The sequence below is a fragment of the Aythya marila genome (assembly GCF_965140915.1).
Source record: "Aythya marila genome assembly, chromosome: 5".
NCBI classification, from domain to species: Eukaryota; Metazoa; Chordata; class Aves; order Anseriformes; family Anatidae; genus Aythya; species Aythya marila.
In genome coordinates this window covers 36,413,699-36,430,584 of record NC_139046.1, presented here as the reverse complement: position 1 = coordinate 36,430,584, position 16,886 = coordinate 36,413,699, and the positions used below count along the sequence as shown (strand labels likewise).

Sequence of the window (16,886 nt, the reverse complement as noted above, 5' to 3'; positions counted from 1 at the left end):
GGGATGGTGCTACAGATGTCTCAGTGATGCTTCATTAACTACTTCAATGAGTTTCTTAAGGATTACAGGCGCTGGCTACTTGGGTAATGTGAATTTCCTCCATCCTGCTATTCCCCTATTATGACCTATGTTCTCCAAATCCCTTTTAAAACGAATACTGGGTCTCAATTAAGCAAGAGGTGGGGGTGACATGACATGCTCAGTCTTTGCAATCTGCTGTCTGCTGAGCACAAAAACTTTTGCTAATGTTAGTCACCGAGTCTGTGTAAACAACAAAAAAGACGGTTTGTCAAAACAAAGATGTGTTGTGATTTGAGCTTGGAAATTTAATAGCAGACTGTGGTCACGGGTGCAGTGGTTGCGTTTAGGGGTACATCAAATGTTGGCTTAGGAGCTTGGGTGGCTTTCAGGAAAGGTCTGTGGGCTAGCCAAGGAAGGACACAATCCTGCAGCAGCTCTCCTGTTACCCCCTGAAGGTTTACAGATAGCTTTGACACAGTAGGATGCTTTTGTAGTGGTCTACATCTTGCTCTCACAGGGTTGTGGCATTTCCTCAGCAGTTCACATTTAGTGTGTAAAACTAAACACACTGGTCTGGGGTAAATTTGTTCTGATCATTCAAACATTAACCCAAGATTTTTTTTTTTTTTTTTTCTTTGTTCCTGCAAGCTTCATATTGGACCAGGGGTCAGTCACCCTGTCCCTTCTGCAGCTGGCATAAATTCAGCATGAAAACACGAAGCTAACCTAAACCTGACTGCATGTATTAGATGATGTGTATAAATATGATGGCATGCGATGCCTGTTCAGTATTAAGGCTCTGCTGGGCTGTGATCTGATGCCGGGTGGGTCCGCCTGCTTGCCTGACGCAGCGGCAGACCGCAGAGCGGTGGGCAGCACACGCTGCGTGCCATGGCGAGGAGGAGGTGTGGGGGGTTTGTGCCTCGGGTGCGTTTCGCTGAGGCACAGCCACGGCCATAACGCCAGGCTCGTCCCCGCTGAGGGCTGAGCGATGGGGTGCAGATGTGTATAAACATAAGGTGACTCCGGGGCTGGCTGAATACTGCAGCTGAGCAGCAATTAAGAATTTATTAATTATGTTTGCCTGGGAGAGACGCGTGGGGACTCGTGAGGGGTGTGAGCACCACCAAGGCACGCTGTGGCAGAGCACCCCCCCTCAGGCCCCTCACTCCCCAAGATGGCGGCCGGGCACCGCCCCCCCTCCGCCATCACCCCGGGGCGGGGCGGGGAGGGAAGGGGCGGGGCCAGGGCCGGCTCCGCCAATGGACGCGCGGTGCGGGGCGGGGCGGTGGCGCGGGGCCGCCCCCGGTTGGCGGAGGCGGGGCGGGGCGGGGCGGGCGGCAGTCGGGAGCGAGGCGCCGCGCAGGGAGCAGGAGCCGCCCGCCAGCACCGCACCGGCCCCTCCGCCCCGCACGGCACGGCCCGGCACGCACCGGGACCCGCAGCCCAGGTTGGTGACGGGATCGGCGGCCCGGGGCTATGTCCGTGTGGTGTGGGGGGGTGGAGGGGCGCGCGGTTCCCTCAGTAGCGGGGTGTTGGCGGCGCACGGGGCCGCGGCGGGCCGGTACCGGTGCCGTTACCCCGCGTGCAGCCTCCGCGGCGGGCGCTGCGCGCAGGGCGCGGCCCGCGCCGCCATTTTGTGGCGGAGGCAGCGATGGCGGCGGCTCGGCTGCCCCTGCGCCTCGGGGGGCGGGGCCGGGCGGGAGGTGGGCGGGACCGAGGGAGGGGAGCGGCGCGTTCGGATTGGCGGCGGCCGGGGCGGGCTCCAGCTGGCGGGCTGCGATTGGGCCGCGGCGGGGGCGAGGCCGGGCTGCTGCGGACTGCGGCAGGGGGCGGGGAGGGGGGGGGGCGGGTGCTGAGTCACCGGCACGGCGCTGAGGGGGCTGAGGGCACCCACCGGGACCCGCCGGGCCCCCCGCAGGTTGCTCCGCGCCCCCAGCCATGAGCGGCTGCCGCGTCTTCATCGGGAGGCTGAACCCCGCCGCCAGGGAGAAGGACGTGGAGCGCTTCTTCAAAGGCTACGGCCGCATCCGCGACATCGACCTCAAGAGGGGCTTCGGCTTCGTGGTGAGTGCGCCTCGCGGGGATGGGGGCCGCGGGGCTGCGGGCGCTGCTGTGCGTGACGCTGTGCCTGCTGTCTGGGCTCGCAGGAGTTCGAGGATCCCAGGGATGCGGATGATGCTGTCTATGAACTGGATGGGAAGGAGCTTTGCAGCGAGAGGTGAGCTGCCGCGTCTCCCCTGGTACCCCAGCATTAAACACATGCATCGATTTCCATTTACATCTTATTATCAACACTGTTCAAATCTGCCATAGCTTTTTTTCCCCTCAATAATCATGAAAAATGTTTAAAAATGTGTGTTTTCCCTTTCCTTTATTCTTTTTCCTCTGCAGGGTTACAATTGAGCATGCGAGAGCACGCTCTAGGGGTGGCAGAGGCAGAGGGAGGTACTCTGACCGCTTTAGCAGCCGCCGGCCCCGTAGTGACAGGAGGTACGTATAGCCGTGAACTGACGGGGCTTTAATAAATAGCTCCGGGTCCATCTCATCCCAAAACGTGAGGTACGCTGAGATAGTAAAAGGTGCTGTTTGCCTTTCTAGTCAATCCGATGTGGCAGTAGGATTGTGAGGATCAAAAAAATTAGATACGATCATCTCCTTTATGTTTTTGTACCCCCGAGGTAATTGACACTTGTTCTTGATTACTTGCGGCATTACATAGTCACAACAGTGTCAAGTTAACAACGGATTATTGATACAGTCCTGGTTAGCATTAAAATGCGATTATACTTAAGTTAATAAATAATTAATACTTAATTTTCATTTCCCAGCAGAAGTGCCCCACCTGTAAGAACAGAAAACCGGCTCATAGTAGAAAATCTGTCATCCCGAGTCAGCTGGCAGGTTTGTTAAAACACGATTAACTATTTTGACTTCATTTAATGGGTATGTAATGTAATTATTTTGTAAAATAATCAATTAAAAGTAAATCTATTTTATTAAAATGTTTATGTAATTGATGTAATTTTAAATAATGTAATTTAAATATTTTGAATGAAAACTAGTTAATTTTAATTTATAATAATAAATGTATATATTTGAGGAAATATATTTATTTATTTTCTTGTTTTCTAAATCCATTTTAACCACATATTAAACCCTTTATTTGCCAGCCTATCTGTGTCGTTGGCCTTATGACGAGGAGTGCCTGTGGGTTATCCTAATCGTTCTGTCTTGGTCACTCTTGGTTGGGCCTGGTTGACTTTCCAGTCAGCTCCTACAATGTCACTTGGCCACCTCTAGATCTGTGTTTGCCGGTCTAGACGTAATCGATGCACTCCTTAAAGTGCCACATTGCAGCGGTCCCAGAGCGTTAACGAGATCTGATTCCTAAGTTGAGAGCTGTTCCTCCTGTAACGCTTCCGAATAAGAGTTCCTGGTCGAAAAGAGTTGAAAGATACGAAATTAGGTGGTCGTTGGAATCCTGATCGCAGTAAAGTGGTCCTTGGTAACATCAAGCATAGCGAATGTCTGGATCCGTCAGTAGTCTCCTAATAGGGAGGGCGGTGCGATTAATGGCTTCCATCGACTGGGTAGTGTTCGACAAGTGGGTGGCGAAGAGCCAGTCGGGCATAAATCATGACGGTATCTCCGGTCGCTTAATGCAGTTTGCTGCTTGGCTAGCCTAGGGAAATGTTAATAAAGGTAAAGTAAACTATATTTTTAATGACATATGGGGCACAAAATAATGGTGTTATGTAAATGTAATTCTGTATGCATATAAGACTCGTAATATAAATGGAAACGGAAATAATTCAAAAATATATGGGTAGTGTTTTGCACTCAGTCCAGTATTTATACATAAATATACAGATGTATTTTTTTAGATCTCTCTCTCTCTCTTTCTAATCTATATAATCTCCATAGACTAATTTAATTTTCCTTAATGTTAAGACGCTTTATTAGCATTTTGCTTAAAGCAATATGCTTTTTTCATTTATTTCGTGCCCTGATATAGATAATTCAGTTCTGATAGAATACAAGTATGGCAGTTGCCATGTTTGTAATTTATCTAACATCTTCTCTTTCAGTAGTCATAAGTTTCTTTTCTTTGCTCTTTAAAAAACAAAAAAAATCAGGAAAAACTATTTTTATATACATATTTATTTCCACTTCTTTGCATAACATTACTGGTCTTGTGTTAGGATCTCAAAGACTTCATGAGACAAGCTGGGGAAGTTACCTTTGCAGATGCACACAGACCTAAGTTAAATGAAGGGTAAGCCTCTAAAGTTCTCTTGCAAGCTGTAGGCTAATACTCGTCTATATTGTGTAGCTGTCTGGGGAGGGAAGCTGGCTACAAACAGCACTAAGCAGCTGTTCGTAGCTTGATTTAGCTACCCTTTGAACTTGCAGTCTGTGGTATTTGGGGAGAGGAATTCTTTAGTGCATGCTTGCGTTTGTCATGGTGTTACTGTGTTACTACACACCAAGCAGTGTGGGGGTTTTGAGCTTTTTTTTTTTTTTTAAAGTTGTATTTTCCTCTTTTAGCATCAAAAATACAACTTCAAATAGTGAGCTGTTGTGGCTTTTTTTTTTCTTTTTCATTTCTGTAGGGTGGTTGAATTCGCCTCTTACAGTGACTTAAAGAATGCTATTGAAAAGCTTTCTGGTAAAGAAATTAATGGAAGGAAAATCAAACTAATCGAAGGCAGCAAAAGGCACAGGTATGGATATCTGTTAATTAATGATCGATTATGGATTGAGAAAGCCTTGAAGTCAGCGGCCAGGCAAACTGCACGGTTGCTGTAGTGGCCTGTGATGCTCTGCTGCTGACACTGCTGCTCATTGCTTCCTCAGTAGGTCCAGAAGCAGGTCACGGTCCCGTAGCAGAAGCTCCTCCAGGTCTCGTAGCCGTTCCCGTTCCCGAAGCCGCAAGTCTTACAGCAGGTCAAGGAGTAGGAGCCGTAGCAAGTCTCGGTCAATTAGTAGATCTCCAATGCCAGAGAAGAGCCAGAAACGTGGCTCTTCCAGTAGGTCTAAATCCCCAGCATCTGTGGATCGGCAGAGGTCTAGGTCGAGGTCCAGATCTGCTGACAGTGGCAACTGAACTATAAGTAACTTGCCCTGGGGGCCCTTTTTTAAACCATACTTGCTAAAAGTTGTGGTAAGTATGTGACTTTCTGCGGGGAAGGGTTCGGGTGGGGAGGGGAGGGAAGGGAAAGAAGGGAGGAGGGACGGGGGATCTTTGTAGATGTGGACCATGGTGGGGAGGGTTATTGACTAATTGTATTAAATGTTTTTTGATAACCCTTTTCTTGCTCACATTTTTTGTGAATGTCTGAAGTGTATAGTTTGTGTATATTGACAGAGCTCTTTATAACTAAAGCAGACCACTTTAAAATTTTTTGTACTCCAAAAAGAGTAACCTAAACACTAAATTCCCAGTATATTCAACTGTGAATAGCAATTCAGAATATTAGTTTAATATCTCAAATTAAACTAACAGCTTTAGGCATCTAAGAGCTCTACATGTGCTGTACATAAAGCTTTATTCCAGAGGTATTTTTTTCATGCGTTAGAACCATTGTTTCAGCTAGAGGCCAGCAGATTAAGTGCTGGTCAATATTGGTAATAAAACTTTATTTTAAAAGCTTTTCATTTAATACGACTTGCACTACAGTAAGAAAATGCCCATTTCACTGCCCTGTGGTAATAGTATTCTATAAAGCACCCTAATTCTTGATACTTAAGAACTAAATAGCTCAAATAAAGTATAAAGAAAAATGTCTCTGCTTCTGGTGTGTTACTGCTGGTGAAGTGTGTTTGACTGCGCCTCGCGTAGACCCATCTAGAAAAAGCTGTTGCTGAACATTTTGGGTGTGGGGGAGAACTTCCTTTCAGAATGCGTCACACTGTGCCCGTAGGTATCTGCATCTTTTTGGGGACTTCATGTTCTGCAGTAAGAAGCTTGGTAATAAGAAGCCTGCTGTGAGAGAGTGAGCTCATAGCAAAAATTGGAATGGGTGAATCATTCAGATTTTTGCTTTCAGAGAGTAAGTGTGGAAAGTTAAAGATGGATGCAGTCATTAAACTTCCATCTGTGTGTGTGCATGTGTGTATGAGAGGACACAGATATGGATAAAATATTGTTACAGTGATGAGTCCTAATTCTAGGGAAAGAAGAGGGAATTTTAAGCTGGCATCTGAGACTACTGCAACAGTGGTGCCCTGCAGTTCTGCCTCCTGGTCCTGCGTATGTTCACCCACCCATTACAGGGGCAGCAACCTGCAATCCCTGTGTTTCTCAAACCCTTACCCATGCTACAAGAGAGCTTTAAAAGTGAATCTAAAGATTTTAAAATGTTTTCTTTTGAAGTGCTTTACAAAGCTAATCCAGTAACACAGTGAAACCTTTTAAAAAAAAAAATCCTTGGAACCTATGGTCAGGTCCTAGGAAACTCGAGGAGGGCCTGCACAGAGCAGAGCTACTGCTCTCCTTGAGGGTAGATTTCTGGTGTCTGTGCAGGCCGCTTTTCCTTTTCTCCTTTCTGTTGCTGGTTTCTTGTCAGTTAGCTTGGAATACGGTGATGTGAATGAGCTTTAGTGCCTTGTGAGCAAGCGGTGAGAGATTCAGATCGGTAACGTAGGTAACGAGATTATTACTAGACAGTTTTTGGGAGTGGGAGGTGTCAGGCTTTGCATTGCAGAGGGTTATACTGACTTCTGGTCAACAATGACCTTGCATTAAGTTCCTGGTTTGATCCTGTTTATTCTTGGTTCAGCTGGTTTATTTCATGTTACAATGTATTTTTAGCACATTACAGGTTTTAATGGCCGTCATCCCTCCTGCTGAACTTTGAAGTACAAAGATAGCTAGATAGTGTCCTGCAGGTTTGTTCTGCTTAGCTGAGTGACTCCTGCAAAGCAAGGCGTGTTCAGGGCTCACCTATTTTCAGCAGTACGGTTTGCTGGACCTGAGCTCTGCTCACGGAGGCAGTCGGCATAGCCACCTTCAGGATTTCTGTGCTGTCCACTGCGTGAATAGCAGCAGCACACCGCGTGGCGCTCGGGCTCATGGAAAAGGAGTGAGCAGCAGCCCTTGGGCTACTCAGCTGCATGCAGGATCTTCACTCCTACACTGGGAAACTCTCACACCCCATTTTGGGTCTTTATTAGGGACATCACACTAACCTGCAGCAACCTCTTGGATCTCAGGAGAAGCTGTCTGAGGAGCATGGTCTTTGGAAAGCAAGTGAGGGTAGAGATAGCTCTGTGGCACATCCTCTGGTGTAAAAGGGGCGCATAGAAGCTTTACATGGAACTGCTGGAAACCTGTAAACCAGCTGCAGAAGGGGGAGCTCTGGGGGCCTGTGATAGTGGCTGCTGCAGAATCTCTCTGGGCCATTTTCCTGGTTTCCTGCTGTTTCTCCAGAGTCTCGATACTGGTTTAATTTCTCCAGCAGTATTTGTGTCCGCGGCTGCACAGATCGCTTCTGTTGCGTCTAAAGAAAAATGTGAGAAGTAGGTAGTTGTGAGCCTGGGCAGGTTATAAAAAGATTGTGGTGTAACTGCAATGTTGTTGCTGGGTGTTTTTTATAGGAGAGAAGAAAAACAAAACAAACAAAAAAAAATTACATTCTGTCAGAAAGGATGGCACTGTGAAAATCTGTGAGCACTGGTAGTATAGATAGTATGCTTATTTCTGAAACATTCTGCTGATGTGAGAAGCCCTAATTCCTAGCGTCTTCAATTACCTCTACTTTTTATTTATGTTTTTAATGTGATTTCTACTTAGTGTGTAGGCTATGGTAACTCTGAGTTAAAGGGTAACTGTATTCTGTCCCTAGAAAGCAGCAATTGGCTGGCAGTTATAGGTAAACATATATGGCTTGGGCTGGAAAGAGTAGGAAATAGAGGGGCAAAGCTGTACTTGCCATTGGGTTTCTTTATTCCATCGTGAATCCTGAAGGCCAGGATGAGCAGAAGGCCCTCTCCAAGCTGGAACATCAAGTAGAGCAGTGGGAAGAAGTACAGGGGGCCGATGACTTCTGGGGCAAAGGCAACCTTGAGGATGGTAGAGCACAGCTGGACGTTCTGGCAGCCAGTCTCCATGCACACTGTCCGCCTGCAGCTGAAGGGGGGGAAATACTGGCAAAATCTGATCATTTTAAACAGTTTAAGACAGGCTCCACCCCCCTTGCTGTTGCAGTTTCATGCATCTGCCTGTGCTAAAAGCTGCTTTATCAAGAGCAATACTAAGAACCCTAGGAGGTTCTGCCGTGTGTTCCCTTTGCACCGTATGGAGACACATGCTATATATCTGGACTTTGTCTTTAATGGTGTTTGGAGGACTTGTGTCCTACTCCGCTGTTTCCCACAGAAAAGAAATCTGTTTCCAAGGTAAAAAGAGGAGTCCAAGTTGTGAAAGCAAAAAGTGAATAGAAAATAGGGCTAGAGGATTTCTTACCTGAATTAGATGGGATGAGAAGAGAAAGGTTTTGTTTGTTTTGTTCTTAGGCAAGGTGTGGGAGTATGACTTGGGGCCAGCTTGCAGTGTCTGCTCATGCTCCTAGGACACATTTTGGGAAACTGCAGCCTGCCTATTTCACAAAAGTGCATCCATTTTGAAGCCAGTGCTTTCCCCAGTGCTCTGCATACCATGCCTCTCTGTTTCTTCTGGTCAGAGTGAGGGGAGGGAGGCGCAGGGGAACATACCGGCCATTAAGCTTGAAGACTGCAGAGAGAACGTAGCCCAGAAGGAATCCGATAAAAGGCATCAAGGCAGAGGATCCGAGGAGGGATGGTGAGAAGACGACCATGATGCTGCTTCCCACGTTGGCCACAGATAGAACAATTATTGCAACAGATGACAGCAGAAGCACAACCATCCCTGTCTAAAATAAGTGTTAAAGACAGGGACAAGATAAAAACCCCCAACAAAATTTGCATCAGCTGTTGGAAGTGGCTGTGCCCAGTGCCCTGCTGTGGGTTTATATTATATGTGGGTTTATAGTGAGAGAGTCACAGTGCATACGTGCCTTTTGTGGACATAAATATTATAAGCAATCAACAAGACACCATCTTTAGGCATTACCTAAAGAGACCTTAAACAACTGAGTACCTTTCTGGCACACATATATAATGAGTTGCCACGTTTCTCAGGCATTGCTATGCATTTCTGTCCACGTCCTGCTGTGAGTCTGGCGTGATGTGCCTGCTACCCAAAGCAGGTGTGGAGGAAGCCTCTTTACTTGCAGCGGTGGATGTGGAATGCAGGTGGGGGCTGCATTTTCAGACTGTCGTGCTGGTGTTCGGCAGAAGAAGCACCTGGGGGATTCTGAGAGGCAGAATACAACCCTCGTGCCTATGTTTCCACTTTGGAATCCAGTTTGTGTGGAGCTCCCCAGGTGATTTTTAAAGCAACTTTCTACTGCTTTCTCTTTTGTAGAGGAAATAAATGGAAAAGCAGTGTTAGTGGAAAGGAACAAGAACTAAGGGGCAGCTGGGCCAGTGTAGGTCACCTTGTGCTAGACTTTCAATGTTTCTTTTGAAACAGCCTGGTTATCACTGCCCTGTGCTGGCTAAAGGGACCTATAAAGAGCTCAGCTCCTCCTACACCTAGCCTGCTTCCTGGGTTCCTATCTCTCTTACAGGTTAGTGATTCCTAATGCCATTTTGTCAGGTCTTTGTTAGGTCAGGGTGCCCAAATCTTGTGGTGCTTGGTCCCAGTTTCTCTGTGATGAAGCCTTAGTGAAATAAATTAAGAAAACCAGCTTTACAAAGTTGTTAGCAGCTCTCTGGGTACTGCTGTTGAAGCTATTGAGTTAGGCAATGGCCTAGCTGGTTGTCCAGATTCTCCTTCTGATGTCTGAATGCTAAATGTACAAGCAAGGTAGGAAGATGGCTCCAGGCATAAGCATGTGCTTAGAGGTCTAGTGGGTTCAGCTGGACAGTTACCTCACCAATGTAAGCAGCAAATTAGTAATGTGTGCTTTGTGCTCTGCTGCAGCTCTGAGAACAGTGGGAAATGTGTTTGTTTATTCTATCCGGGGTCTGTGTTGGTTGCAGCAATAGTCAGGGGCAGTACCTATGAGGCTAATTAGTGCTGTTTGCAGCAAAAGAAATTGAAGTTAAAACTGAAGCTAGCAAAGGAGAGCAAAACAGGAAGATGCCTACAAATTATTGTTTGTCTGGTAAGGGTGGAGGACTTTTCTCTGGGAAAATATTTTAATGACTAAAGCAGTGAAGTGGATGTCTTGAGTACTGTCCTCAACCCTTTCATTGTTTTGTGGCATGCTTTAAAGAAATTAATTTTTCTGTGACTCTGTTTTTGTAAACTTCCTCGAAGTGCTTGGCTGAAAGGTGACTAGCACAGGATACTTCTTACCTTGATGACAAATCCAGTGTATTGCGGTTTCTTCTCATTCAAGATGATGCCAATGGCACAAGGGATTAGCATCAGGGTCAGGGAGGTGATTATTCCTTTGTAAGGTACCTTGCCCTTCAAATCACCCTCATAGAGTCCTCCCGAGTAAAGATACAGAAGCAGAGGCATGAGTCCAATTGCCAGGACTGTTGAGCATGTGGTCATTACAATGCTGAGATGGAGAAAGAAACCTTCAGTAGCAGAATGCTTTTTTTTTTTTTTTTTTTTTTTTTAATATACTTATTTTACTAACCTGGACACACGTTTTTGATATTAAGTTTACCTTGTTCTTTCCCAGACTGTCATTGAGGCTCCCTCAGCACCACTATCAGGTTGTCGGAGGACATGATATGAACAGAGCGAGGGGAAGATGGCTCGAGCTCTGTATAAGCCCTGAACAGACCCTAGTTTATGGGTGCAGCCCACACTTCAGGAATTCACAAGTGACAGTAATGCCTCACACTTCTCGCAGGGACACATTGGCTGGTTGAGCAGCCTGGGTGATCTAACACTGTTCTAGGCTTCTTCCAGCCTCTTGTGGACTGCTAATGTCAGTCCAGCCAGCTTTTGAACCAGCTGTACAACTGGATTGGCCTGGGCAACAAGCACACACTCAGCCTCGCTTACCTGAGGTTCATGTCACCTTTCAGTGCCAGACTGAAGATGTTTGAGAGGTTTCCACCCGGGCAGCAGCCACAGATGAGGATGGCCAGGGATTCTGTAGGGCCCAGCTGGAAGAGCTTGCCCAGTACAAACGCTGTCAGGGGCATCACGCCGTACTGAGCCATTACAGCAACAGCTACGCCTTTGGGATTCCTGAGGTGAGCTGTGATCTTGGCTACCTCCATCGTACACCCCAGAGACACCATGATAATGAAGAGGACCACAATAAGGATTGCATTCAGGGCTGTGTCTGTGGCCTCATGGCCAAATGCAAACGCTGGTGCTGCGCTGGTCAAGGAGGTGCCCTGTGTGCAGCCTGGGCTCCAGAGCTCTGGGCTCTCAGAGGCTCCCCTGGACTTGTTCATCCTGATGAAGAGCTTACTGATCCCTTCTGTAAGTAGCTGTCAAGGTGAGGAAGGGATTGATTCAGAAGTCTGAATAAAATACAGTGAATGCAATCAAAATGTGAGTTCTGCTCCCTCTGGTCTGCACCTTTTCTCCTTCAGGCCACTGCTCTTATTTAGCAGCAGTGGAAATGGAACTCTCTTTTAAGGAGTTGTATGCATTGTAATTTATCTTGTCTGATGTACAGAGTCACAACAGACAACTCATGCAACTTGCACAGACAGCTGACACTAGTCACAGGACTCAGCCCATTAGTCCCACAGCAACCAAGGGTCACCCTGTTCACTTCAGCAACACACAGGGCAGTTGGTGCAGCTTCTGCTCCTCCTCTTCCACTGCCTGTCCTCACCGTGAAGATGAGGGCAGAGCTGGTGAAGGTGAGGGAAAGGCTCATGCAAAACTGGTAAAGACAGTCAGAAGAGCTCTTGTCCTTTTTTTTTTTTTTTTTTTTTTTTTTTAATGCAATTTCTTCTGATCAGAGCACCATCTAGATTTTTTTTTTTTTTTTGATTGCGTAAGAGAAGTAATTCACCAAGCTTTCTCAACGTTCAAAGATATTATTCCCCCTCAGCACTGAGCAGAGGCTCTAACTGGCAGGACCCTCCACCAACATCTACAGTCCATGCCTGCACAAGGCTTCGTGGCAGGGCACGGCATGCACCCAGTGCCCGGGTGTGCAGGGAAAGGAGAGCAGGGTGGCTGGCACCGAGGTGGGAAGCAGGAGCAAAGAGGTGGCTGTTGAAGGCTGTTCTTCCAGCTGCTGCAGAGGGGACCTCTTCTGGAGCCCCACCACTCCCCGTGCCCTGGCTGGACGTGGGATGTGCCTCCCTGCATTGTCCACACTGCAGGTGCTGCGCTTCCTGGCTCCTCTACAGCTTTTGCCTTCATTTATGGAGCAGGTTGACCTGAGCCACCCCCTAGGTCTCAGGTCTCTAACAACATGCTAAGTAAAACACATGAAACCAGAGTGAAGCGAATGCCATTACCTTACACACCTGTGAGCTCAGCTCTCAAAGGCTCTGGCGAGGTTGCCTGCTGCTCCATCCCTTCCTGGCCACGCTCAGTGAGCAGGAGCACTCTTCAGTCCTTCTGCATCAGGAAAATCTTCCCCCCTTGGCAAAATCTTGTCCTCTGCTTGCAGAATATAAAGCCTGGGTCTAAAAGTATTTTAGATAGGGAAATTGTCAGAATGTGTGTTGTTCTAGGGCTGCAGTCCCTTGCTCTGTGGTACAGGACTGGGGAAGGGATTTCAACCTGGGAGGCGCAGTGTGGTATGGCCAAACTTTAATCCCTTTGCTGAAGGTCATTATAATGCTGCTCTGCCCACTTCAGGACGTCCTCATCGCCCCTATTCATCCAGGAGCTCCACGGGCTCGACCTCTCCAGTCCCATTGCTCTGGAAACGCCACTGGCAGCAGGAAGGAATGGCAGGGCTGCCCTCCCCATCCTCCCCGCTCACTTTGGGTTGGGAACTTTGTTTTCTAGGCTGGGAGCCAGTCCGGAAAACAACCAACAAGAGCTCTGTAGCCTAGCACGGCATCCCTGATCAGGCTGGGAGGAGGAGTGCCCACAGCAGGGCCGGAGAGGGGAAAGCAGCGGGATGGAGCCACACCAGGAGCCACCAGCATCTCTGTGTGTCTGTGGCTTCTGCAGCCTTGCTGTTAGTGCCTACGGTGCTGCTCTCAGAGACCTCTGTGTGGGTGGTGAGGCAAAGAGGGACACCCAGCCACCTTTCTGGGGTCACGGCCAAGCAAGCGAGAGGAGGTGGCCTGCTATACTGCGTGCATTTCATTTTGCTTTGGGCAGCTGCAAGGTTCCTGCGATAATGTAGGTGTTGCCAGGTGTCCTGTGTCAGCAAGGCCCTAGGAACTAGGAGAAAATGCAGGAGCAAAGTGCCCAGCAATCACCTCTCTTTTTCTGCCCCTTCCCAGATCCCCAGGCAGCCTCTCAAAATGTTTGTTTTCACAGCGTTCACCTTTTAGCCCTACGCTGAATGTTGTCAGGAGATGCAAGAAGGGTCAAGTCCAGCAGCTAAGTGGCTTTAAAGTGTCGCTGCCTACGCAGCACCCAGACCTCCCCCTGCCAGCTCAGGGCTGCTCAACGTTTGAAAATGATGATGTTGTAACACCCTCACCCTTTGTCTTTGCAGGGCTGTAGAAGAATGCTTCAGCTACTCCAGTAATTAAAAAAATGCCTGCTAGTTGTTTGCTCTTCAAGTGTGCCTGCTCGTTCCCAGTAGCTAAAGCACGAAACACCACAGGAACCAAGGGGGAGACTGGTTGAGAGAGGCAGAATAAATGAGCATCATTATTTCACTCTGATTCACACTGGAGATGGCTGGTTGTTTTACGCAGGCACTGGAGCTGGGTGCTGGCACTCGGTCCTGGCCGAAGAGCCGCATCGTGGCTCTGAAGCTGCTGCTCCCTGCAGTGGGCCCTGGGACCTGCTGGTGCCCAGAAGGGTGCCTGGAGATGGAGCAGAAAGGCTGGAGGAAAGATTTCCACATTGTCTAGCCGGGCACAGAGCAGGCTTTCACCTCAGAGGAGCCAAATGGAGGGGCCGGCAGCAGCCACCCGGTGGCTTTTGACAATTGTTTTGGACCGTTTTTCTGGACTCAGCTCTTAAAGGGTAAATTTCTAAATGTGCTGTGAATGTTCTCTTTTTTTCCTCACAGCTCAAATGTGCTCGAGTGCTTTCTCTGCACGGTGAGGTCCTGCGCAGCTCAGGCCACTTGAGGGCAGTGGTTGCATGCCCAGACCGGATCGCTCTCCGAGGATAAAAGCCCTCATAAAACAACAAAGTCTCAACAAAACAACAAAGTCTGTTTTTATTTATTTATTTATTTATTTATTTATTTATTATTATTATTATTATTGTCAGATACTCCCAAATTCAGAGGTATGCTCGAATATACTGGGTGTCTCAGGATGTTTGACAAGCCTGAGGCACTAAAGGTGATGTTTAGAAAACAAACCACACAAAGTTTGCAGGCTTCTTGTCGGTGCTCAGCATGATCTGTGTTGGAGACTTTTTTTTGAAAGACACCAGTGGTGTCAGTGCTTCATGCTTTCATAATGCAGCCTAATAAATTTACTTGACAAATATGAAATGGCTCTTGTGCTTCTTTCACTGGTGGGGAGCCGAGGTCCAGTTTTCTAATTTGCAGCTGGGGCTGTCATTTCTTCTGTGTTTTTACAGAACTTAACATAATTGAGCTCAGCCCAGTTGTTGCCCAAAGGCCACACTTCAGCAGATGTGCCCAGTAAGAGCGGTGGCGACATGATTTGTGCCAGATTTCACACTATGTTGGCCCACAGTCTGAGATGTGACCTTGGCATCTGGGTGCCCATACTTTGCTCACGTAAGGTTTACTTGCTGCACAGTTATATGCTTAACTATTATTTTTTTCTGTGGGTTTTTAAGGTGTTTGGCTCCATTTAGTGTCAGAAACCGTCTTCTGAGCCTTCCTTATATCATTGTTTCTTCATTCTCCCCCCCCCCCAGCTGCTGAGCGTTGTCCTTTTGCTCAGGAGGATGCTGGTGGTAGGTCAGCTCCCATCCCACCACAGGAATGCCAAAGGCCTGGAGCAGCCTGTCCTGAGGTAGGGTTACCCTTGCAGCTGTGTCTGCCTGGTGCTGGAGTGGCCATCAGGCTCAAAGAGGATGGGTTTCTGCAGGGGCAATCACTCCTTGCCATGATCTGTTCCAGCTGTGGCTCCCCAAGGCCACAGTTCACTTCTGTTATTGTCATCTGGGTGATGCAGCCCACCTGGCTTCCCAATAAAAATCTAGGTACCTTTAGCTCTTTAAAAACAAGACGATCCATCATTTTTTTCTCCAGGGGTCGCTGTCATAATTAAAGCAGAAGCTTACCTGCTTTTGTGTCTCCTCCTCAGCCTTTTGGGCTGCTCAAAGGCTGGTTGCCTTGGGCTTATTCATAAATGCATGCAGGGTAGGTCTCTGAGCGGTGTGACTAGCAGCTGCTGCCTGCAGTTTGGTCTGGCTCGACACAAGGAAAATTGTGTGTCTGGGGTGGTGATTAAGTCTGTTTATGTCTGATCCTACTCTGATGGATAGCGAGTAACGAGAACAAATCGATCAGGCTTGTCCTGAGACGGAAACCATTGCAGGATCACAGAACGGTTGGGGTTGGATGGGACCTCTGCAGTTTGTCTGGTCCAGCCCCATGCTCAAGAAGGGCCACCTATAAACAGGCACAAGCCACCACGAGCTGGGGCAACTGATGCTGGGATGAGGGCCATGCTCCTCTCTCCTCATCCCCGTGCTGAGTCCCACTGTGTCTCCACACTTGGGGGGCAGCAGGGTGACAGGGGCCTAGTCCGAGTGGTTGGCACCACACCATGGAGGCCTCTCGCAGCTACTGGGACGTGCCATCAGAGACTCGCTGACCAGCTGTGGCTGTGGTGGCATCTCACAGCTCATGGTCCGATACCCCCGTGCCCCATGACGGGGTGTCCCCCTGCCTTCCTGGTGGCTGTGCCCCAAGTTTCAGTGCTGGGCATTTGCTGGCTCTGCCCCACAGCGCTTCTCTGAGTGCCAGCAGGAGCCAACGTTGTTTGTGTTTGTTCAAATCCCGTTTAGCATCCATCAGGATTAAAAGAAAAAAATAACAAAAACAACACACAACAAACCTCCCCTCTCACACAATTTTGTTTGATAGGAAAATAATTAATTTTGCAATTAGCTCTGCCCAGAACAAATGATGTAAGAGTGCTGCGTATGGGCTAAATTAGTGCCTGCTGAGACACAGCGCCAGCATCTGTCTGCTTTGGTGACACTTATTTTAAGCAGGCGGAGGAGGGTACAGGGCACCCTCCTGTGATGTTCCTGACGGCTTTGTCTCTCGTGGGGGCCCGGGGAGTGCTCAGCAGCGTCAGCTCTCAGCTGGTCAGCAGTGAAAAACCAGCTTATTTCTATGCCTCTTCTCCATTTTAGGGAATTTGCTGGAAATTTGAGCTCGGTGGTCAGGTGGTCATTGCTTATGCTTATGTCCTCAGAGTCCGGGTAGCTCTGGAGAAACCAGTCCCATGGGCATGAGGCACATCAGCCATGGAGGCCAGCACTTGCGGTGGGGTGAGGAGAATGCCTGGGCCACCACCGTGTCCCCACCTGTGGAGGGACACCCTGGCTGGCTGCCCCTGCCCGCAGGAAGGGTGGCATTGAGCAGGCTTACCTCAAAGGCAGGCCTATGGTGGGGGGGCGATTACGCAGAGTGTAGGAAGCCCGTTTGTTTCCGTGATGTTTATTTTTCCCCAAGATATTGCTTATTGTCTATTGTAGTCACTTGTTAACTACGTAATTAGTGGGTCTAGTTGATCTTGACTGTTTCGTTTCCTTAGGGACCGGA

General features: G+C 48.3%; 2 protein-coding genes across 6 annotated transcripts; one reads left to right on the top strand and one right to left on the bottom strand.

Annotated features, from left to right (window-relative positions):
• Window positions 1–1,342: 1,342 nt before the first annotated feature.
• On the top strand, window positions 1,343–5,214 carry SRSF5 (serine and arginine rich splicing factor 5). 5 transcript variants are annotated; one of them, XM_082760624.1, is made up of 8 exons: window positions 1,343–1,471; window positions 1,943–2,088; window positions 2,172–2,242; window positions 2,416–2,514; window positions 2,856–2,925; window positions 4,227–4,300; window positions 4,638–4,748; window positions 4,885–5,214. In XM_082760624.1, the coding sequence occupies exons 2-8, from the start codon at window positions 1,963–1,965 to the stop codon at window positions 5,129–5,131; spliced, it is 798 nt and encodes a 265-aa protein (XP_082616750.1). In that variant the 5' UTR covers window positions 1,343–1,471; window positions 1,943–1,962; the 3' UTR covers window positions 5,132–5,214. The 5 variants fall into 5 exon arrangements, with proteins under 5 accessions (XP_082616750.1, XP_082616748.1, XP_082616749.1 ...); XM_082760622.1 differs by having other exon boundaries at window positions 4,882–5,214; XM_082760623.1 differs by having other exon boundaries at window positions 2,853–2,925.
• Window positions 5,215–5,931: 717 nt separating this feature from the next.
• On the bottom strand, window positions 5,932–11,478 carry SLC10A1 (solute carrier family 10 member 1; the record flags this gene model as incomplete). Its single annotated transcript, XM_082761361.1, has 5 exons — window positions 5,932–6,007; window positions 7,955–8,155; window positions 8,740–8,918; window positions 10,412–10,622; window positions 11,078–11,478. The coding sequence occupies 5 exons, from the start codon at window positions 11,476–11,478 to the stop codon at window positions 5,932–5,934; spliced, it is 1,068 nt and encodes a 355-aa protein (XP_082617487.1).
• Between the last annotated feature and the right edge of the window lie 5,408 nt (window positions 11,479–16,886).